The 23,703-nt window shown below is 37.8% G+C and overlaps 1 protein-coding gene across 5 annotated transcripts in view; it reads right to left on the bottom strand.

Moving 5' to 3' along the window:
• The window catches only part of EDN3 (endothelin 3), a 108,693-nt gene that overhangs the window by 66,621 nt on the left and 18,369 nt on the right, over positions 1 to 23,703 (bottom strand). Inside the window, exons 3-5 of one of the 5 annotated variants that reach the window (XM_007432897.4) lie at positions 10,375 to 10,545; positions 8,327 to 8,435; positions 3,435 to 4,522 (exon numbers count right to left, since the gene is read on the bottom strand). In XM_007432897.4, the coding sequence (XP_007432959.1) occupies positions 8,360 to 8,435; positions 10,375 to 10,545 (247 nt within the window). In that variant the 3' untranslated portion in view covers positions 3,435 to 4,522; positions 8,327 to 8,359. Of the gene's footprint in view, positions 1 to 3,434; positions 4,523 to 4,968; positions 8,436 to 10,374; positions 10,546 to 23,703 lie in introns of those variants that run through there. The other 4 variants (XM_007432899.3, XM_007432898.3, XM_088153762.1 and 1 more) reach the window with 4 other exon arrangements.

Raw genomic sequence — 23,703 nt, 5'->3', positions numbered from 1 at the left:
GAAACTCTGGATACAATTAAGTTCTTATAGATTGTTTCCATGACAGAAGGCAATTATTTATTTATTAATCACCTTTACGTGGCCGCCTCTCTCACTAAAAGCAATTCTGGGCGGCATACAACAGTCGAATAAAACAACAAAAACAAAAAAACAAACATTATAAAATATAAAAAGTCATTATTAAAAATAAAAATATTATCAAAGTTTTAAAATATACAAAACCACATGGAGAGAGTAAAAGTATCAACCACAGTAGAGCCATCAAAGAATGTCTCTAGCTATGTATCTCTCTTTTTAATATTTGAGTTTTATTGCAACTTGGCTGTTTGATGTTTTACCCAGAATTTTGGTCTGTGACTATAAATACAATTTGATTGATTGAATCCCATCCTTGGCCAGGGGTTTTGACAGATTGATAAACCTGCAAGTTTAAGCCCCTGTCAGAACTCGGCCTCCTTTGCTTTTCCCAGAAAAGCAAGGCAAGTACAAGAGTTTAGTCACTGGTCAAAACTCACCCCCTTTAACCTGCCACTTTCCCCATCAACGGGAGCCCAGCTGAAACAGGAGAAGAGTCTTGTTACCTGCAAGGGTGGCAGTTGATCCCATAGATCAGCTGCTCTGAAAGATCAGAGACCTGGGGGCTTTGAAAGGGCCTTCTCCCCCTTCATCTGCTACCTCTGCAGTTCCAAAAACTTGCCAGAGTTTTGTAAAACTTCAGTTGGGCTAATAAAGGTATTACCATTATGGATTCCTCCTCTTCAAAGGTCAACAGAGTTACATATGGACAACTCTGCTTTTGTAGCCAAGGAAAGTGTAGTTGAAAAAACATTATATGGCCACCCTCTTCTTAAAGTGGTGAGCAGAATTGTGAACATGTTTTATCATCTATTCATCATACGGTACAATTTAGTGCTGGTTCTAACATCTTTGGCCCATGATTAGAACAGATTTTGCGAAAGCAGAAAAAATGGTGGTGTCTAGATGGGTAGTTGAACTTTATCTCAAGGGGGGAATGGAACAGAATTCTTCAGTTAGATCAGATAATGGAACGTGACTTTAGGGATTAGAGGACACGTTTTCAGCCATTGTAGCTGTTTAAAACAAACATTGTAGGTTTAAAACAAACAAATCACCCATAGCAATAGGAAGCATTGAACTTTAGCTTTGGTGATGAGATAGGAAGTTCAACTAGAGATAATCATCATATTTAGGGAAGAGTACAGCAATTTTTGGCAACAATTTGTGGCTTTAAAAAAATCAGCAGCACAGGGTCAGTCAATAATATCATCACAGAGGAAACAGCTACTCTATGCTTCATAGTAGGGCTGGCTCTGCATAGGACCTTCATAAATCAGGACTACTATAATCAAGGTAGGCAGTTTTGGAAAGATAACAAGAGCCTAATGCCACCACAGGGTCGACTGCTGGTACCTGCTCTAAGATGCTTTTTATTTTGCAGCCCTCTTTTTCCTGGCGCTCCAAGTCATGCAAGAGTCTTGGGATCTAGCTGCTATTTTAAACATTTCCAAGGGGATTCCCCAGAGCTCTGAATCAAGGCTATAACTCAAACCTGAGTCTCAGAAAGCTTTAGATATGAACCACCACCTCCCTGCAGACCCACTCACGTGCACAATACATACATCAAGCAAGTAAAATGTTTTATTAGAAAAGGAAGTGCTTTCTTCAAAATGCAACTCAGCCAAATACCAAGATAATGTAAACAGAGAATTTAGATGTTCTTTGTTTAACTTGCCTGATATATTGTAAACCATTTAATCCTGGAAGATTTTGCTATATTATAAACCTTTCCATATAGAGATTAGAAGTATGTCACTTATTTTCTTTCAAAGTCTGACAGCAGAAATCCATCTTGTTTCTTGTGTTTTAAATGCTCCGACTGCTGCCCTAACAGCTTCCAACAAATGCATTCAAAAGCATTCATTCCTTGTGGGTGGTGAATAATTCCTTTCGTTAGGAAAGATGTTTGCATCAGCTTTCTTCTCTTAGTTATGCAGCATGTTTTCAAAGTTGCATTAGGAGCAAAGTCATTTTGAACAATTTCAAACATTTTAAACACAGTCAACCCCGTGCTAAGCTATCCCACATGTGAGAGACTTGTAGTTTGGGGAAGGGCCTTACTCCCCAACCTGAAAACCTCTCATTAAAGAACACAGAAATTAGATTAGCCTGTTCAAGACAATATAATCCATTTTCAAACAAACACTGTTCTGTTTCCCTGCATCCAAAATCTGAATCAAGAGCCATCGTGTCCATGTTTGAAAGCTCACTTGTGAGCATCACTGATTTAAACAACACAGGGAAATTCTGGGTTTCTTCAGTCCTTTTACAGTAGTTCTGCTCCTGGTTATACAATCAGGAGCAAAGAGGGAGGGAGGCTTAGGGTGGAAGTGTGGGCAACATTGTGAACTGTAACCCAAACGTTTCTCCCAAAATTCATTGGGGATTTATTTTTCCTCTGCTGTCCCAGTCAGTTCCATCCTGGTTTTGAACTTTTTTGGGGGGAGGGCAGTCTTTTTCCAACAGTTGATTTGGTTCTACTTTATTCAGGTTTCTGTTTGGAGACAGATAGTAAAGCCCCCTTTACATCATTTCTTAGAGTAATAAGGGAAGGAAAGCTGCAGAACACGACTTCCAGGATTCATTCCAACCTTTTTACCAGCAATGCCCATTTTTTCTGTGTAACAAAGTAATGTGTTGTGTCTACGTGTGCTTCTGCTCTTCTTCATGTTTCATTTGTGTTTGTGTGCATGTGTATACTAGAAGCATGGGCTAGGCTGCAAACACCCACTTTGGCTCACAGTCAGCAGTATTCCAACCACTACCCCAAAAGCAACCAAAGAAGAAACAGTGCCCCAGTCAAGGGTGATATGACAAGTTACTACATATAAACAGCCAGCAAACTCCACTCCACTCCACAAAGTGCACTGATGATGTCACTTCGCCTGATAATGAAACGTCGCAGGAAGAGAAGCTCTAAGAACATCAAGAACACAACATACACAACTCTTCTTAAGCATCTGGCATTGTTTGAAAGGACCCAATGCCAAAGTACAAAGCATTTGATTCCTTTCCCACTACCTGAAAATGCTTGCTGTCCTTTGGTTATATTAAAAGAACTAGTTTTGAATATTCTGCATTCATGGCCTTTGAGACAGATCATCTAAGCGGAGCACAAAATGACTTATCTTGTCCGACCGATTGTTCTAAACCTATGCATTCCATGAAGGCCAATAGCAGTATTTTATGGACAAACAGTCCTTAAAATTAACATATTTAAGGGGGATTTTATTAGAAATTAAAATCATAAGACTCGCACCTGCACTAAGAATTCTTTCTGGCGTGGAAAGAATTTCCTTCTGTTTTATGGTTGCCCAGACAAGAAAATATATACAATGGTATTCTTGGGGAGTCATTTTTGTTTTCCTTTATTTAATAAATAGTTTCATAAAAATAACAAAACTGGGACCAATTCATTTTTTAAAGTCTTTCTGAGGACTGTGATTTATACCAAGACAGAGCAAATGCTATTTTTACAGCAATGTAATACAGCAAAAAGTGTAATGCATCCTTCAAACACACACGTTCAATTCAGACAAAAGCAGGAATCAAATTCAAATACTTTTAATTAAAATTCCTTTTAATTAAAATATTTTAAAAATATTAAAAGTGAGATAAGACAGGAAGCCTGGTGGCCACAAGACCGAGTCTATTATCTGGGGGCACCATTTTGTCTACCCCAATCTTGTACGAAGGACTATGAAATAAAAGATGTGTGCTATCGAATAGCACAAAGCATCAGACTAAGAGCAGTGGACATTAAAGATCATAATATTTGCTTTTTTAGAGGATAGCACTAAAAATCAAATATGTGGGACATACACCCAAGAAACACATTCCTTTTTTCCTTATCAGTGAAACTAGTCACCTCCCACAGGCAGCATTTCAGCACTTCCTTAATTTGCTCCATACCTCTGTGATTCCATTCTTCTGATTTTGTCAGCAGCTGGACCATTTTTCCCCCAGTTGAGCTGCCATACATCACAAATTACGACTCTTCTGATTTTCTACTTGGGGGTATTCATTTCCCGTCAGCAAGAACTCCTGTTTCCTGGGCTCCTACCCCATGATTGGTAACAGCATTTCACCAGCTTTTGAGCACTGGTCTTTCACACTGAGCAGAAGGATGGAACTGTGATGACTTTTTGTTCAATCCCACCTTGATGATTTTTCTTTTTTGCCTTTATTTATTTAATTAAATGGGAAGGGAGGGAGGGAGAATACCTATAAGGGCTTTGCATGCACATATATATCTATTATAAAGTTTTACAATGGGGTTTCAATAAAAAATGACTGTATTTCATTATAATCACCCATACACAAAGTACCACACAAGTGAACACAGAAGGAAGGGGCTTAAGTCACTGGCTAGGTACCATTTTCTACCCTTTCAATTTGGGAACTCTCCATAATTCCTGTGGGGCTTCCAGGTTTTTGAGGTCAACTGCAACAAGAACAAACACAGGATAACGTAAACAGTTTCTGAGAGTTTGGGGAATGAAAATAGGAATTTAAGTGAAAACTCAGCTGGATTGCAACCTTGTTCTAGGTGGGAAAGTCAGCTTTAATAGTATGTCTCATACATCCGTATCACACATACATGTTACACAAGCTTGAAAAGCTAGCAGCAGTTAGTAATATGTGCTTCAGGATCACCGTTATTTAAAGAAACAGACAATAGGCAAGGAGATATTTTTCAGTACAATAAATAGTGTATTACTCCAACCTAAAAACTTTATAAAAGTTATGTCAGAAAAACAGAAAAACAATAGAAATATGACACTGGAAAGATATCTTACTTTTGTAAGTAGAATAATTTATTTATGTAATATACTCATATACACATTTATATATATATATATATATATATATATTTTAATACAAGATCTCTTCTTCTCTTTGCAAAACAAAACAAAAAGTCCCGTATCACTTTGTAAATGTTATACAGCCAGTTTGGGAGTTAGCTGGGTTTTCTTGGCTTTTTTGTTTTGCAGTAGGTCCAAGAGTTAATGCATTCAGCTCAGAGTTGTAATAGTTGACCTCTAATAAACTATAACACTATACGGAAAAATCCCAGTTTTAATCAAGTGCCCTTCAAAAGGGTTCCAACTGTTACCAGTGCACTCCTTTTTCCTCTTTGATTAGCAAACGCCAGATCAATGTCCTCCTGACATCTTCTTTAAATCAACATGCAATCAATTCCAGTCACAAGGGGTATTCTGCGCCCTTTCTTCAGCTGTGTTGAAATATCTCTAATTATCTGCATTGCCTGTACTTTCAGAACTCCAAGTAACTGTTTCCACTCAACCCTTCTAGAAATTAAAATTAAGGATTACACCCCTGATTGTCATTAGCAAATGTATGTCTCTCAGAGTTTTGACCAAAAGAAGGGTTTTGGAGCTGTGTTTAGGCTTGTATAGATAAATGTAGTATATGAATCCTTATCTCAAAATCTATCCCATAGATTTGTTTTAAAATTCAGTTTTATTGCAGGGATCAGTGCTTGAATCCAATAATCTAAGAAATATGCAATATTCTGTTAGCTTGCTATATATTATAATATTAATAGCCATTCTTATTTCATCTGCATAGATATTGTCATTTTTTTAAAAAAATGCCACTGAAATTACAAAAGGACAGGTTTGATTAAGATTAGGAAAAGGTTTTTTTTTAAACATACAAGAGATGACATCATATATACGTATTCTAAAATGTACCAATTTCTCTCGTGACATGAGTTTGCAGGAAATGAGGCGCTTGTATACACATATACAACAAGCAAGTAAAGCTTGGTTTTTTCCCCTTATACATCAGCATCTTTGAGATGGTGGCAAGAGCTGTCCTCTGAATCTTAACATGGCAAATAATAATAATCATTCTGCCTCATGGAACTATGACCATGTTAGAGATGATGAACAGTACAATGTTCTTCAAGCATGCGAAGTCCCCACTTTGAAAAAGCCACCATTCAGGAAAAGGAAGCATGTACTGTTGGAAAATCCATTTGAAAATCTGGGCACAATATTCACCCTGGGTGAGGGTTTTTTTTCCCCCATATCTTAGGTAGCGTTCTCAACGTCTTACCTTGGGAATAAAACACATTTGTCTATCAACAGTTAGTCAAAAAGACAGCATCATTTGGATATATATTTGTTGAGTATCTTCTGCATTACAAAAGCATGGGAATTATTAAGGCCAAAGGTGACTTGAAAAATAACAAAGAGACCCTGAGACATAGTATGATTACTGTGCAGACTTTAGGTTCTTAAACTGGGGATAATTACCCCCAAGAAGGTGATTTGGATATATCTTGGGGGTAATGTAGCAATGTGTAATTGCTTGTTTGTGAGTTGAGGATCCAGTTTGGACTGCTGTTGTCAAGATGCTTGGGTGAGACAACAGAGTCTGGATTGGGGGGGTTAATGACATTGAGACTGGGAAAAGGGGTAATTGGGTCAAACCACTGCTCTAAAACATCAGAATAGCACTTCAGAAAATCCATTTTAAATTTTCACTGCTTTTTTTCCAACCAGCCCTGCCTTGCAAAAGCAGCATGTCCAGTGTGAAGAGAAGTTCTACCTCCTAGAGTAGAGATGCAAAGCCTAAAGCCTTAAAAGCCAGATATGGCCCCCAGAGGTCTAAAGGCTGTCCCCAGAGCCCTTCCAAACACTATAACTGAACTATGGTTTTTATTACCGCAGAATAATTGAAAATACTGGATGTAAATAATTTAATAAATAATGAAATGCATAGGACAGCATCAGCTTAACTGGATTTAATTCACTTAGTTTGCTTTCAATTACAATTAGACTTTTGTCTTGGCCCCACCCATTTCTTTGTCCTGACCCGCCTACTTCCTGGAGCGCAGACCCAACCAACTACACAACAACTGAGTGCACTCTTAGAATGAACAGTTATCCAGCCCTGCCTATAGACAGCTATGGGCTTCTCCCTTTGGACTCTCAGAAGTCTTACAAGGGCAGTAGCAGAAGAGACTTCTGATATGAGTCCACCTCCATTTTTCTCTTGGTCACTCCCTACAACTGAAAGAAATGTTGTTAGTTGCTTAGAACTATAGGAAACTGACTTGAGATTATTTCATCATTAGGGACAAATCTTTGGAATATAATGAGTGTTCCTGCAAGAAGCAAAGGTATGAGATAAACTTTAAAAAATCAGTACAGCAATACACACTCAAGTCCACTGCCTCCTTTACAAACATCCACAAATTGATTCTTAAGCAGCAGAGGCCAAGGTTGCTTCCCAAGTAAAGCAGGAGTTTTGCCACGTCCATAGTCTAGAGGAGACTGGGACTATGGATTCTTCCACAGAGAGTAGTTTTTTTGTTCTCTTGTTCCCTCCCAGGTGATTCCTCTTCTAAAGAAAAGTCTCAAAATCCTTTGAGATCCTGAAAGGTCATTCAGAGTTCTCCAAGAAGGTTACAGTATCTCAAAAGATTTTAGTGGTCTGGAAAGTTCCTATAATGGGGCTTACTCCCAGGTACCTATGCACAGGCTAGCAGTCATTTTATTCCTCAAAATGGAGACATTTCTCTTTTGGAATACAATGTTGTCTGGGTGTAGGCTGAAGAAATAGCATAATAAGGATGAACAAATCACTCAGAATGGTAGTTCAGGAAGTGAGTAAAGCACCTTTCTGAAAGTACCCCTTAAAGCAGCAAGAAGATACATCTTCTGGAAAGCTTAGCGCAGCTGTTTCAAGAGTTAGTCAATGCTGCTTGATGAGTTAGCACACATCTCAATGTTTCAAGCAGCAGGTTTGGTAGGGCCCCCATACCTGGGCTGCAAATATTTGGATGATCACTAGAGATGGTGGCAAGGAATAAGAGTGTTCTGTATCTCTTTAGTACCATTTAGTGATATTCTGTATTTTTAGTCTAGATATAGCACTTCGCTCCAAATGGCTCAGACAGGCCTACTCTATATGCTGTTTTGATCAGCAATCCTTTATCTTTCAAACTAACTTATCTCTCGGGATTATTGTGCAGAAAGAAGAAAATACCACTTGGGATGCAAACATTTCCTGCAGAACTGAGGCTGAAAACTGAGTCCTAACAGGGGTATATCTCATGCAGCCTGCCTCCCATCTGCACCCAGAACAAAACTGCTCTGCCTTGCCAGGTGACTGAAAAGAGCTACATTCACATGTAAAATTAAACCATGATTTGTTGTTTTATCTCCTGACTCCTCACACTACCACACATTCTCATAATTAACATAGATCATACCTCTCCAGTTCAAACCAGAGGACTTCTTCCAAGCTACTGGGCAAGAGCATGCTTTTCTTCTTCATGGAGAACTGTTCCTGCTGGGTGGCTCATTTGCTTCAGATGATTGCTGTGGATGAGAAAGTTCGTTTTTTAAAAGTATTACCTGCCTTTTAAAAATGTAACTTTCCCAGTGTGTTATTATTCCATCCAAAATGTTTCGCCACAATCTGATTTTTATTGTATACATTGTAGTTTTGCTCTGCTGCCTTTATCCATTGCTGGAAGGTAGTTTATGTGGACAATGCCTTGAAAGATGAGGTAGACATAAGAAGGTAGGCAGAAAAATAAATGAATCAAATCTGGCCAATTCCAAAAAGAAGACTGAAATTCAGCTGCTGTCTTATGTGTTCTTTCTTTCAAGGGGCTGGATTAAGCAACTGTTGGTTAACCCAAGGATGGAGAACATTCTGTCTCTCTCACTCTTTTTCGCCCCCCAGCACTCTCCTACTGCCAGCCCATTTTCTCATCTTCCTGATCTCGCCTTCTCTTTCTTCCTTTTCCCATTTGGTCATTTGCTGCTGAACAAAGGAACCAAACACATTTCAGATTGAAGGGTGCTTGTCACCCATCCTTATTTCATCAAAAAAGTAAACAGGACATTCTCATTGTTCTTTTCATTGTACTACATCATATACGGATATTACTATGTTCTTTTAATTTTTCTGACATTCAATAAATTCAGCTATGATAATCTGCTAGGCTTGTATGATCTTAGCTGAAATATGGATATTCAGCCTTTTTAACATGTGAACCCACTGCTCAGAGCAACTTTTAATAGCAAGAAAAATCTCAAGGATCCAACAATGCAATCTACATACAAACCCAAATTATTTTATTTTAAGGATTTGTATGCTGCCCTTCAAAATAGGTTTTAAAAAAAGAAAGATCCAGTTTGGAGGGTAAACAAGAATCTACATGGGTTCAACCAATAAGATCTATCCACAAAGGCCAAAACTTTCACTAATGAAAACACCTTTAAGAACATCAAAGTTTCTACACTGGATCAGATCAAGACCAGCTATTTCCTCAGTCCACTTTCAACAGTGCCAACCAGATGCTTTGAAAAGCTCACACTGTATGCTGTTTATTCAGCATTTTCTCAACATAAAAAGTTCCAAATAACTCTTAAAAGCATTAGGGCTGGATGAAACTTCAATTCAAAGTTTTGATTTGCTTGAAGTAACCTTTCAAATCATTGACCTATCTCTCCAAATCAATCTGAAAAATCAATGGACTTTTACACAGGTACATACATATTTCTATTGTATTGCAATTTAAAGCTAAATCAATATGATTATTTAAGCTGATTTTTCCAACTTCAGGTTCCAAACAGATCTCACACATCCCTAATACCATCAACTGACAAATGTCCACAAATCTGTCACAGCCGTTTAAAACCCACCTAAACCATTCTTGTATGGGCATTCATCCATGTGGGAGCCACTTCACCATGATGCTATGCCATGCAGCTGCAACATGTATGTAAATTTTCATGATCACACAAGCCGTGTCAATCATGAGTCCCCCCCACCCAACTGGTGCTTTCCCATCCCAATAGATAGAAAGATTTTGTATTCACACAAACACTACAGCTGAATAATTCTGAATAATATCTGCATCAGAAAGATATTTCTGGTGTAAATTTGGATCTATAGAAAGAAGAGATCTGTGCTTTTAGGAGAAAAGGTATGCCTTTCCATGTTTTCCAGTTTTTAATAAATGTGGCATTGAAATGTGGCATTTCAATAACTACTTCTAACTTTTCCAGCTGTGTACATCATTGTGGTATCTTTCTCAATATAAAAAGTGATAAGATCAAATGAAAAAAAAAGCCTTCATCTCTTATGCAGTATTTTTTGAAACATTCATTTGTTTCTTAATTACTTTCCTTGAATAAACCAGATTTCTAATATTATTGGGGATGGAGAGGGAAATCACTCTCCACTCTCCTAAGCCATGTGTTATTTCTTTCAACTATAGAGGTATGCAAAGAAGAAGCATCTTACCATTGGACATCCCATGTGCAAAACTGCACGCACAACTTGTCACGTCGATCTGTACAAGAGCAGCGTGGTGGAGACCTTTCTAATGAATGCAAGCTCTTGTGTTGCTGCTCTGTGGACCTTCTGACCCGGAAATTTCCCCTGTAATTAGCCAACCCATATGGAACAGTTTTCCTGTAACAAGAGATGCAGAAATACCATCACATTTTCAAAATTACTTTGGAAATTTCTCCTATAAGTGAATGAGGGATAGGAGCTCTGGTGGGAACAGCAGTAAAAAAAACTGGAAATTCTTCCCCAATCTAAATTAAAATCCAGCCAGAAATCAATTGAGGAGCTTAATAATGCTCACCTCTCTTTTGAGGTTTAAAGAGAAGGGAAAGGAACCTTTAGAAGGAGGCCCTAAGATTTCTACCTGGGCCCAAATCCAGCATGCCTCATGGCACAATTTCTAGGTCAGGTATGCTGGAAATCAGAGAGGTATAAGTTATTTGCTAATTGCCAACCTGTTATCTTAAGCAGTGAACATTCCAGACTTCAAGCACACATGCAGTCTTATCAGTTTTTAAGTGGGGGAGAAAAAAAAGATCACACCTTTTTTCAAATCACATATGAAGTCTAGAAGATGCCTTCTTCCATTATAAGCACACAGCTGCTACAAGTCACTTCTAATTTATGTGATCCAAACCAACCATCCCAAAATCTAGCGGTGCTGAATTTTGAAAAAGGAGATAAACTCTTTCTTTTCTTTTTTCCCCCAAAAAGCAAAGATGTCTGGGAATCCATGTTATTTTGAGGCATGGGGATGAAAGGGAATATAAAATCTTGAACCAATCTCTGTCAGCTTATATAGAAGTAACAATTTAATGTGACATTTTACATCAGATAGTTCTCCTTGATAAAGAAACTATCCAAAATGTGTAGGAGAATCAATACAAGTGCACAATACAATGGTATTTTCTTTTCTTGCTAATTTAACTTATCTCTGTCTGGCAATGTTTTGCTAGTGAATGTAAGATTCCCTAAGAATGTATCTATTGTAAAGGGCATAGGATTTGCTAACACAGGAATAATCTTTACAGAACATTCTAATAAGCATAAGCATTTAGCAGAGATGAATACAAGAAGAGCCAGTGTGTAAAGTGTTTAGGAAGCTGGAATGAATCCAGGAAAACCAAGTTCAGCTCCATAATGGATCTCACTGGATGTTCTGGGTCAATCATAAACTCTCAGCCCAATGTATACTTCACAGATATGGGCCGAAAACAAGAAGAGGCTCCTATGCAAACCACCTCCAGTTCTCAAAGGAAAAGTAAAGTATAAACATAATATTACTAGTAGTAATGGGCACGAGAGCTTATGGATATTAAGTTGACATGATGTCAACCTCTTCAGTTATGTAGCTTGTTAATCCCTTATGAGCAATTGGCTTATTTGGCTCTCAGACATGATTCAGGAACAGTAATAATGGATCCATAAACATATGAAAGATTTGTCCACTGTGCTACAGAGAAATCAAAGCCTTCATGCCCAGACTTTCATCTCTGGGCCCTTTTTTTTTTCCTCCCAGAGTGACTACCATCATTTTCAGGATTTCAAGTAAAAAAAAGGCTACATGCCATCTTAGGAATAAGCAGGACTGAATGCACTGAATTAACAGTACTCTACATGGAACAATCTGGCCATGTTTTAAGCAAAAAAAAAAAAAGATGATATGATAAATCTCACATTAGAAATGGCAATATCTAAATAACAGGGAAGGAATGTTGAACTCCCCGTGACATGATGTGATGGACAGGGTGCTTAGTTTCTGAGTAAAAGAAACACAAAGACTAGTTTCATCACGAAAACACTGGGGAAGAATTCATCAAGAGAGTAATTTCTATTACTTGTGGGTTAAGCAAAGGTTCTCACTACAGGCTTTAATCAGCTCATCCTTGTAAGAATGCCTGTGTCAAACCCAACTCCGTAAGTGTTCATTATCAAAAAATAATTATCTGCACCTCCTGAGTTTCCTTTTGCTGTGACCACACTGTTTATTTCCACTGTTTATTTCCCACAGCAATGGGAGCACAGCAATTTTATCCCACTCAGGATAAAATTTCAAGCATTTTATAAAAGTGATTATAATCCACAATGTTTATGCTACAATAAATTCATTAATCTTTAAATTGCCATAAAATTATGTTTGTGCATCAGACCGCAATCATTCAACATTTCACCATGGAAGAAATTCTGCAATACTGCTTACAAACTGTGATTTGAATCAGTAATGTAAACTGAGCAGATCTGCCATTTATTCTGTAACTCATAAAAAGAGTCTGAAATTCCAAACCCCCATGAGAAATTACAATCAGGACCCTACACACATGTACTGTCTGGTAAACAACACACTGTTCATATTTTGTGTAGCCAACGTTATGCTTCTTCTTTTTTCCCAAATAAAAGCAACAATTAGCAAGGCACTGTTTGAATTCAATCTCCATGTCTGCATGGAATGATATGAAAAAATGAAATGTTAAATTAATTAGTGATTTAAAAAGGCAAGCAACTATGCACACACCCCTCCATTTATTCTGAAAAGACTGCCAATATTTGAAAAGGGATCAAACCACCATGTAGTGGGGATTGGCTTGAAAAGCAATGTGGATAATACTTATAAGGAGATCAAACCATTTCGGTTTCAGGAAAAGAAGAATACATACAAGAGTTTCCACTTTAACTGGAATTAAATGTTTTGGTTTTGGAACACATTTTGCAACCAGAGTGCTCCTTTGAGATTCACAGAATGTAAAAATGTTTGTATTCAAGAAAACTATCCAATGCATGAATTATTGTTCTAATTGTCTGTGACATTTTGAATAGACGTCACCAAGAAATCTATTGTGGATGGTTCTTGTTTCTCTGGCAAATCACATAATAATTGTATTCCATTATCTGGTTCAACTAGAATGATATAAACATTCTCCTAAAATAGTCTTGGACTTTTTCTCACAGGCTTATTCTTCAATTTGTAAATCTGTTTTGCTAATTTTCTTTTTTTTAATACTTCTTTTCCCTGCAAACTGTCCCAGTTCCATTTGACTTAAATGAATCACTCTCAGATTCAGCCCTTGTTTCTGCATAATGAGAGTGGTGGCACTACTTTTACAGGAATGCTGCCAGAATTACTGAGATAATTTACATAAAATGTGTTGAGGACTTAAAGGAATAAATGCCAAATATTAAGGAAATCCTAAAAAGCTTGGACCCGTGCTGTTACATTCACATGATTAGCTGTAAAGATGGTGATGATTATGAAGAAACATTATGAAAACCTTTTGACATCTGAAATACTTTCAAAGAACTCTGAACACAGCCTCTCTCCAATAAACAGCTATATCTTTACACATCTCAGTCCCATAACATTCAGCTTTTCCTTGAATGACAGGAGCTACAAAGGGTTCATGTTGTAAAGCCTTTCCTTATAATTACATAGTACCAGCACAAGCCCTGCAGCTAAACAGAGATGCAGAAAGATAGAAATATATCTTCTTTTTATTTTCTTGGAATGTTCCAAGTATGCTAAGTAAAATTTCAGCCTTTGGCAAGACTAAGACATTTCAACTCAACTGGAAAAGGTAAACTTATAATTTCATTCCCAAATTGTGCACAAGGAAACATCGCCAATGTACCAGGAGAGAATTGTGAAGTGTGTTGTGAAAAAAAGGATTAAATGTTCTTATAAGTCCTATAAATTTGCCCACCCAAAAGCTGAGGAGTGATGGCCCTGGTCTTACTTCCTTTCCACCGGAAGGAAAATCTAGAACAGGCTTGCACAATTCATATAGGGGAAAGGGGCAGATTAATACCTTAAAAATAATTGTGGGTCACAAAGGAATAGCTGGGGCACCAATCAACTGTTTGGCAGTTAATGGTGGGGCATCAGCAATGGCATTGGCAGTGTCCATGAGACCTGGAGGCACTGGAGACACTTGGCAACATCCTTCAGGGCAGAAGTGTCTGTGAAAACCTGGGTGGTGGTGGCGGCACATCTTTCCTAGTAGCACCAACATTTGGAAGCAGTGGATTGGTTATTTTTCAAAAAAAGGTGGTGAGCCATACAAGGCTGCCTGGCAGGCCACATGCGGCCCAGGGCCACATACTGTACAGGACTGATTTAGAACAATGAGAAATTTAAAAATACAGAACAGGTCCACCACTATGGGGAAATAATATGCGGTATGCAGTACAAAAATGCCCTTAGGTATAATGCAAAGATAAAGTGCACTTCAACTATCAGTTTTTGGAAACAATTCTATATCTCTATTATCAATAAAGCTAAAACCTGTGCATAAAACATACAACCATCTATACACTGAAGAGTTTTCTCATTTTTAAAAAATCTCCCTGAAGCTGAACTTGACTCCTGATGACTACATTCTTGGCAAGAAAAGGGATATGATTTGCCATTGTTTCCTTTTGATTTTTTTTTGGGGGGGGGGGATTCCAGGCTAGCCTGCAGACTTCCTGGGGATCTCCCATCCAAGGCTTAAATCTTGCCTGTTTTGAGATCAGCCAAAATCAACTAGGTGTTATCATCCCTCTAAACCAAAATTAAAACACTCTTCCCTTCATTAATCATAACTTCAGATGGAATTAAAACAAACAGAAATAATTTACATTGCTCGAACGTATTTCTAAGTATATGGATCTATGGTGGCTGGAAATTAGAGAAGTTGACTCAAGACATCTGGAGGGCACCAAGTTGAAAAGTGCTGCTGTAGATAACATATGGAAATTCCAGATTAAGAAGCCCAAACACCTCAAGGGTTAAAAGAAATTCAGTTGACCTATCCATCCAGGTAATGGGTGGAGAAAATCAGAATCTGAGAAGCCAACCAGGAGATGGGTGGGCAGTCTTCTCCAGAGTTGGCTGGAAGCCCCAGCCACCAATAACAGAGCTGGAGCTAGTAATTTAAACAGCAAGTTAGGGTCGGTAAGGCCAGTGCCAGTATGTACTGCAGTTTTATTTTATGGAATGGGATCTGGGCTGTGTAAATAAATTCTGGCATGAGATTTTGGGCTGGAAGGAGCAGCTGAGATCTCCTTACCTTTTCTTCTTTCTTTTAGCTTTCTAATATTGCTACAGGTAATAAACATTTAAAATCCTTAAATAATTATTAATCCTTGGTGCTCATTTTGGGAGAGAGATTTAGCCTTTGGTACACAAGGCCAGGCTGGCTGGGGAATTCTGGGAGTTGAAGTCCACACATCTTAAAGTTGCTGAAGTTGACAAACAATGTTCTAGAATGCCAGAGAAGGGAACAATGCTGGAGCTGGAACTTTATAGAAGACCAGAACTGGAATACAGTAGATTTAAACCCACTCCTTTCATCCCAGATAAATGAATATTGGTTCTGAATTAATCCCCTCTGCCTTGGAATCCAGGAGTTAGCCAATTCTGATACATACCACTAACAATGAGCCAACCAATCAAGCTAATTTATTATTGCAGAGTAATTATGGTAGGTGCAAGGATGGGGAAAAAGAACAGGTTTGTGGATGGACAGGATAACACTTCTGAAGATGGTATTTAAGCTTTTCCCACCTGTGTTAAAATTAGTAGCCATATTTTCTCTGGTCACAGCTAAAGCAACTATATAACAACAATAATATGATCAAAATCATCACTTAGAAATCTATCACACCAGAGACTCTTTCAGCTCACAAATCCATCTGACAAAGAAGTTTTAGGCACTAAGGAAATAGACCAGTTGTCTTTCACTTTATAACTCAGTCAGTGGGGTTTTGGCATTAAAAATATTTGTAGTCTGTGCTCCAACTGGGTAATGACTCTCAGAGGAAAGCAGGTGAGCCATGTTTCTTCTCACTCACTTAAAATGAGTATTATAGCTTCTGTGAATCTGGCAAGAAGCCATCTGGGCAGCTGTTATTGAGAATTCCCTTTCTGACTTGGTGGCCAACATACTACACTTATTCAGGTACAGGCAACAATAAGAATGAGGTGAATTATAATGTCATGGGCTTTGTGATGTCATTAAATGCATGATATGAATTATGTTATCTGTATAATAGCATGACAAGCGTGATGTTGTGGCTTGTAATGGACACCCAGGTACCCAGGCATTAACTGGCTTGCCTGTAGAAGAAAACCTCAACAGCAACACAAATGGATCTTGGAACAGTTTACTTATAACAAATATTCTACTGAGGTCAAGAACTTCCCAAATATAATTAGAAAAGTCTAATTTCACAGCAGATTTCTTAGCTTCACAACTAAGTTGCAAAGACAACAGCAATCCTTTTCTTTCACAAAAGAAGTTCCCTTCGTTTTGGTTACCAATATTTTTAAATTCCATTTTTTCCTCATTACTCCTTGACATTTTTTTTAAAAAGAACCTAGACAACTAGTAGTCATCTTGTTGCAATAAACTCCTGAGCTAATTGCACAATATAAAGTAACACATTCTTTTTTTCTGTCATTCTTAACTCACCACAAAATTGGCTTGCACTTATACGGACAGCATATTCTTTTGTGAAGACCCATATGGTATTTTTTCAAGGATATACTTCACTTATTCCCTGTTGGTAAGCAGCTTTGCAGTATGAATGCGTATATACACTAAAAAAGCGCAAGTGTAAATAAAATTGATAAATGTAAACGATGTAAATAAAATTGATAAATGTAAACAATTACAATATATATTTTTGAAAGCATTCTTACTTTACAGCATTTTTTCACACCTGCCTAAAACTTTTGTACAGTACTGTATACTCGCATATAAGCCCATCTGTGGTTAAGCAGACCCTCAAATTTTTAACAAAAATACCATGAAAAATGTGCCACCCATGGATAAGCCAAAACTAAAACATATCAAAATTTTGAGGATCAGCTTATCTGCAGGTATTGCATTTTTCAGGTATTTTACATAAAAATTCAAGGGTCAGCTTATCTGCAGATGGGTTTATATGCAAGAATATATGGTAAGTTGGTGTATGGTAGGTTTATCCATAAACTGTATTAATTCACTTGAAAAGTAAAAATATTATACATTTTAAAATAATCTTCCTTCAGGAACAATTTTTGAAGTTGTCATCTTATTACAAAATCTGGTTTCTCCTCCAAGGATTTCCAACTATCAAACACATAAAGGTTAGTTATAACCCAAAAAGCAATATGGCTTCATCTATCAGTTACACATAACAAAACTATTGAAGTAACTGATTAGGATAGGAGGAAAGAACACAGATCATTGACACTAATTCTGTAAGAAGAAATTGATAAGGCCTTTGCTTCAATGTGTATTATCTGCAAAATGGCTATGCTTATAGCATTAGATGGGAGTTCTCTTGTTTCTAATTTATTAGCCTTCACTTTGTTTTTTAAATATATGGAAAAAAGAATTCTAGGAGTTCACAAAGAAATTGCCAGTGCAACTTATCTTAGAAAGGCTGTAGTTTAATGTTTCCATTGATATTTGAATATGTGCAAAATGGATGAACCTAAACATTATCCAAGACAGCTGAACTCCTACTGAAAGTAGTACAAAACATCTTCCTTCCAAGCCACTGTTTCTTCTTGTTGTTGTTGTTGTTTAGTCGTTAAGTCATGTCCGACTCTTCGTGACCCCATGAACCATATTGCGCCAGGCCTTCCTGTCCTTCACTGCCTCCCTGAGTTTGCTCACTTTCATGCTCATTGCTTCAGTGATGCTATCTAACCATCTCATCCTCTGCCGTCCTCTTCTCCTTTTGCCTTCAATCTTTCCCAGCATCAGGGTCTTCTCCAAAGAGATCTCTCTTCGCATTAGGTGACCAAAATATCTGAGCTTGAGCTTCATTATCGATCCTTCCAATGAGCAATCAGGGTTGATTTCCTTTAAGATTGACTGGTTTGACCTCCTAGCAGTCCAGGGGACTCTCAAGAGTCTTCTCCAGCACCACAGTTCAAAGGCATCAATTCTTCGGCGCTCGGCCTTTTTTATGGTCCAGCTCTCACAGCCATACATTACTACTGGAAAAACTACTACTTCTTCTCTCCCTTTAAAATACATAGGAGGAAGTAGCAGCCAAATCTTCTGCTCTCTCCTCTCCTACAATCTTGGACCTGAAATGCCTAGATTAAATGCAAGGCATAAGAAATTAATTTCTATCTCAATGAGTCTCATAAAACAAATCACAGCTTCTGGCAATAACAAGGAGAAAATGTTGTGGGGGCAGGATTCAGTAAATATAAATATTGAAAAGAGGAATGTGAGATAGTACAGAGCTCTTTTTCTTTCTTAAGAATAAACACAGCTTAACCGAGAGTTCCTGGAGTCTGACTTTAAAATAACCTTGCCTTAAACAGTATTTGTTAGGGGTGTTGTTGTTTTTTTTTAGTGTTCAGTAAGATGAGAATGTCATACACCATAATTGCATTAAGGACAGGGAACAATGTTGGGTCCATATTTTAAAACAAACTGTACTAATACCCATGTTCCAGAAAGATAGGCTGTTTAAAAGTCAGCTACACTTCCAATTATGCGGTTCTCCAGATTTTACAATTCTGTTTCCACCTTCAGAGTTGCCAATGAAACTGTGCTCATTAGACTGCAAACAAAAATTTCCTTCATTCAGGGTAATAGCATAGGAAAATACACATACATTTTTTATGTGTGTTTGTGTTTACAAGATTTGGAAAGTGTTTTGGAAACTGAATCAAATGTTTGATCAAAAGTGCATGGACCAAATATAGTTATTTGTCTAATACCTATCTATCATTCCATCCAGCCATCTATCCCCAGATAGGTGGCAACATCAAGTGGACCTTGACTGATTGATCTTCGGAAACCACTACTTAGTTCTTCCAGGTCAATCCTGGTTAGTACTTGGGTGGGGGATCACCAGGAAATCCCAGAGATGTAGGCTAGAACCAGGAATCAAAAAACTTCCTAGAAGATGATAATGGCAAATTGCTTCCATATTGCTCCCCAGAAAACTACATGGATTTAACCCAGTGTTTTTCAAACTTGGCAACTTTGAGATGGGTGGACTTCAACTCCCAGAATTCCCCAGCCAGCAAGCTGGGGAAATTACACTGTACAAATTAGAGACTCTGTGTCACTTGCATGATGATATCACAAGATGCATGATGTCACTCTCCCCCCTCCACCAAAGCCCATGTTATGGAATACCAGCTGTTGGGCAACCAGAACTTTTCAATAAGACTCATGAAAGTTAGTCCTCCTGGATTATCATTTACCCCAAATTTAGATTAAAAGGAAAACAAACAGTGTGATTATGACTCTGTACCTTACCTGTAATTGTATTTTCCCTTTCAGCAAGTTCAAAAGAACATGTACTTTCTGGTAGTAGTAAAAATGTGAACCATGAAAATTCATTAACATTTTAATTATTAAAACTTTGTTTAAAACTATAATCAAAGAAATAAAATGTGCATGCAGCGCAGCAAATAATTCATTCTAAGAGTTAGGTGAACTGGTAGCTTCCATAAGGAATTTGCTTCTATCTATTTTGCCTACAGTTTTTCTTCCATCGACAATTGTATCTGTAATTTCATGACTATTTACTGTTAATTTTTGGAGGCATTTATTCACTCCTAATCCTACAACCCATATTTCTCTCATGCAAAGTACAAGCACATGTTGTGAAGATGGCCTGTGAAGACATATTCATGTCATATCCAACTCTGATATTTTTTGTAACAATAAGGTGGAAATTCATGAATTTGTGAGGGTAATCCAAGTACATAATATAGCAAGTTTCCACCTTATTAAATTATAAGTGCCTGTCACTATAAAAAACATTCATGTCCCAGTAGTATGCTTTTTTTAAAAAAAAGCATCAAAAGTGGGTAAATTCCTTTTGTTCAAAAAATTACAAGAAGTCAAAATACATTTAGAATTGTCAAATAGATAAAATTAGCAAGCATCCTTTGGCTCCCCCTGAAAACTACATAACAGCCACTTTTTTCAGTACAGAAACCTTGTAAGAAAGGAAGAGTTTGCAACTTTGTAGGTTCATGTTGTTTTATAATCTTCAGATAGTATATAAATATCATGGATTTTTAAAAGAAAACTTTCCTAAAGTAGAAGGGTATTCCTTTACCAGTATAAATACATTATTGTACTGCATTTCACATTTTTCTACAAAGTTCCAGGACAGCTTTGTACCACAATTTCTGAGAACTCCAGATTCTTTTCTGCACTGTTATGTAACAGGATATGCATGTAAAGGAGAGAAAGAGAATATAGTGTACACACTTATATCAAGAAACAAATGTTAGCTTTTTAAAGCAAAGTCACAGTTTGAAACAATTACTGTTGATTTTAAGCAAACATCATTTAAATTATTGCTTATTGTTATGGCTGAAATCTGGGGACCACCAGACTGAAGAGAACTAACTTCCTTCCCAGTACTGTATTAAGTTTTCACCATGGTATCTTTCACCCAGCACATTATTCTGCAACTGGAACATTCCACTGTTTTTGTCCACATTTGAAAAACTCTTCCCCAATCTAAAGCCCTCCAGATGTGTCAGACCACAATTTATATTATCCTTAGCCAGTAAGTCTTGCTGGCTTTGAGGATAAGACTTATTGTCCAACACATCTGGAGGCCACTAGTTTGGGGAAAGAGAACAGAAAATTCATCAGAAAGACCAATCACATGACATAAGCACAACAGCATCTTCTCAAGCAATAACATCTTTTCAGGCATGATGCCTCTGCAGTTGGAACTAGCATCTAACCATCAGGACTACTGACCATTAATGTCCATATCCTCCCCAAAAATTGTGTAATCCTCTTTTAATCTTTTCCAACTTGGTAGCCACCATACACTTTCTGGTAACATATTCCACCTTCCTTCCAGATGTTTTAGATTACAACCCAATGCTTACTTGCTTTGGTCATTCTAGCTGCAGCTGATGAGAGATGAAGTCCTAAATGTTTGGAGAAAGAACTCACTTAACACCTGACTTACATGTATTGATCAATTACAATGCATCCTTATAATAGGTTATACATGTGACTGAAGACATGCTGTAATAACTATATACATGGTCATACTAAGATTAATGGATATTAATTAATGGACATAAATTAACAGTATCAAGGAGAAACAGACCAGGACTAAAACTTAGCAGTAGTAGTACAGGTAGTCCTCATTTAGCAACTGCCTTGTTTAGTGAGCATTTACAGTTACAACAGTGATGAAATAGTAACTTTATGACCAATCCTCGCATTTATGACCTTCACAGGTCTGTAAAGCAAAGGAAAGCTGAAGTAAGATCATAAGCACAGTCATAGTTTCTCTTAGCAACTACTTTGCTTAACAACCAAGTTGCTGGTCCCAACTGGGGTCACTAAATGAGGACTACCTATAATAAAAATTACCTAAATGCCTGTGCAAATAAAAATGTATGAAGAGTTTATTTACAATTTTTAAGTATTAGTGTGAGTTTCCCTCAGGTAAAAAGAGTTTATACAGGTATCAAGTCAGCTGTGGATGTAACTATAAGAAGTAACCAATTCAACTTTATACAGGCATGTAGTAGAATATCAAGCTCACTGTGCTGAAGAATGCATGTTGTTGTCATGTGTTTATTATTGGGGTAATTTTTTTTCACAAAAAACAGCGACTAATATAAGGAAAGGGTCTTAAATTTACCTAAAAATTTCTTATCAGAAAACCTTTAAGTAGACCAAATTAATGGCCCCTTCCCCACTTACATATAATCACACAGCAAACATGCCCTGGCAATATTTTTTTTTACCACGTGCCCATGAAATTGCTTTCAACTCATCCCCAACCCATACCTGAGGCAATTAAAAGTTCTCCTTAGCTGTTCCAGTGTTAATGTTTGCCCTTGTTGTGCAGCACATAAAAAAAACTATGGCAGTTTTACTATGGGTGCAATCTGTCGCATTTCACCAACCAATCAGGGGTCAGGTGGCTCCTAAGGGATGTGATCAGCCCAGCACCTATTGGCCACATTATGCTGGCAATGCCACGTCCTCTGTTCTCCACCTATGGGACACTGTTTTCTAAGTCAGTTCTTTCAGGCTAGGCTCTCTCCCTGTACCCACCAAGTCTCCGTGCCATTCTCCAGTTTGAAGACCTGGATAAACCTTACCATGACTGTCCAGGAAAAGCAATGGGGGGGGGGGGCGGGGAGTTGCACGCTGAAGTACTGCTGCCTTATGGTGCAACTCTCCCTAAGCCTCTCAGCTATTGTTCAGGCTGTTTTGTCATGTGGGTTTAGCACTCTTCTGGAATAATGCTCTTTTGGACGACAGGTTTAGGGCTATTACATATATCAGTTGATAGTTAGTCTCCCTTTGAATACAACTGACCAAAACACTTGTGCAAAACTAGAGCAAATTTTGACTGATAGAGAAACCCAGCAGTATTTTCCCATGTCAAAGATCACCTCTTCCCTAGCCCCAGTCCACATGAAGCGAATGCAAGGTGCATGTTTTCCTGCTACCTAATCACATTTAGTTGGAGGGAGAGAATTCACTGATCCTGGTCCTTTACACATACACCATAAATAACATAGTTTTCCAGCAACATTCCTATGGCCAGATAGGGATCACCAGTTGGGGAGCAAATGTTGTGCTGGTATAGTTTTTTGGCAGCTCAAGGATTGATGGATACCTTGGCCATGAGGACCAAGGACACATATAAAACAGTACAAGTTTTATATTCAGCAATAACAGTAATACCTCGGTTCACGAACGCTTCTGTTCACGAACAATTTGGTTCACGAACAGCACCGTCCGCAAAATTTTGCTTCCGTTCGCGAACTCCGCATCGGGTGACGAACATGACCCGCAGGCATTTTCCCTGCTGTGACACGTGGTCGTGGCTTCCTGTAGGCGAGATCGCAGTCGCAGACAGACATTGGCTGTGAAGCTTTTTGGTGTGCTTTTTAGCATGGCTCCAAAGAAAGTGCAGAGCAAGCATGGTAAGAATAAGGTTTTGAAGAAAATAACCATTGAATTGAAGAAGGAAATTGTAGAAAAGCATGAATGTGGTATTTGTGTGACTGATCTGGCCTCGGAGTACAAGACCCCACCCACCTTCCTGTCCTCCACGCCAGAAGTCGCCTCAAGCAAGGTTAGCGTTCTCTCTCTTCATACTGTACTGTACTTTGTTTCATATTTTTGTGGTTTTAAAAAAAAATACATATTTTTTTTAAAAAAATACATTTAAAAAAAAATACATATGGTTCAGAACGGATTAACCGTATTTACATTGAACCTTATGGGAAAATTTGATTCGGTTCACGACCAATTCGGTTCGCGGCCAGAGTCGTGGAAT

The sequence above is a fragment of the Python bivittatus genome, unplaced genomic scaffold (assembly GCF_059951505.1).
Source record: "Python bivittatus isolate LINGU-HERP-01145 unplaced genomic scaffold, Pbiv_v1 ctg000700_np1212, whole genome shotgun sequence".
NCBI classification, from domain to species: domain Eukaryota; kingdom Metazoa; phylum Chordata; class Lepidosauria; order Squamata; family Pythonidae; genus Python; species Python bivittatus.
This window is presented reverse-complemented; position numbering and strand designations above follow the sequence as displayed.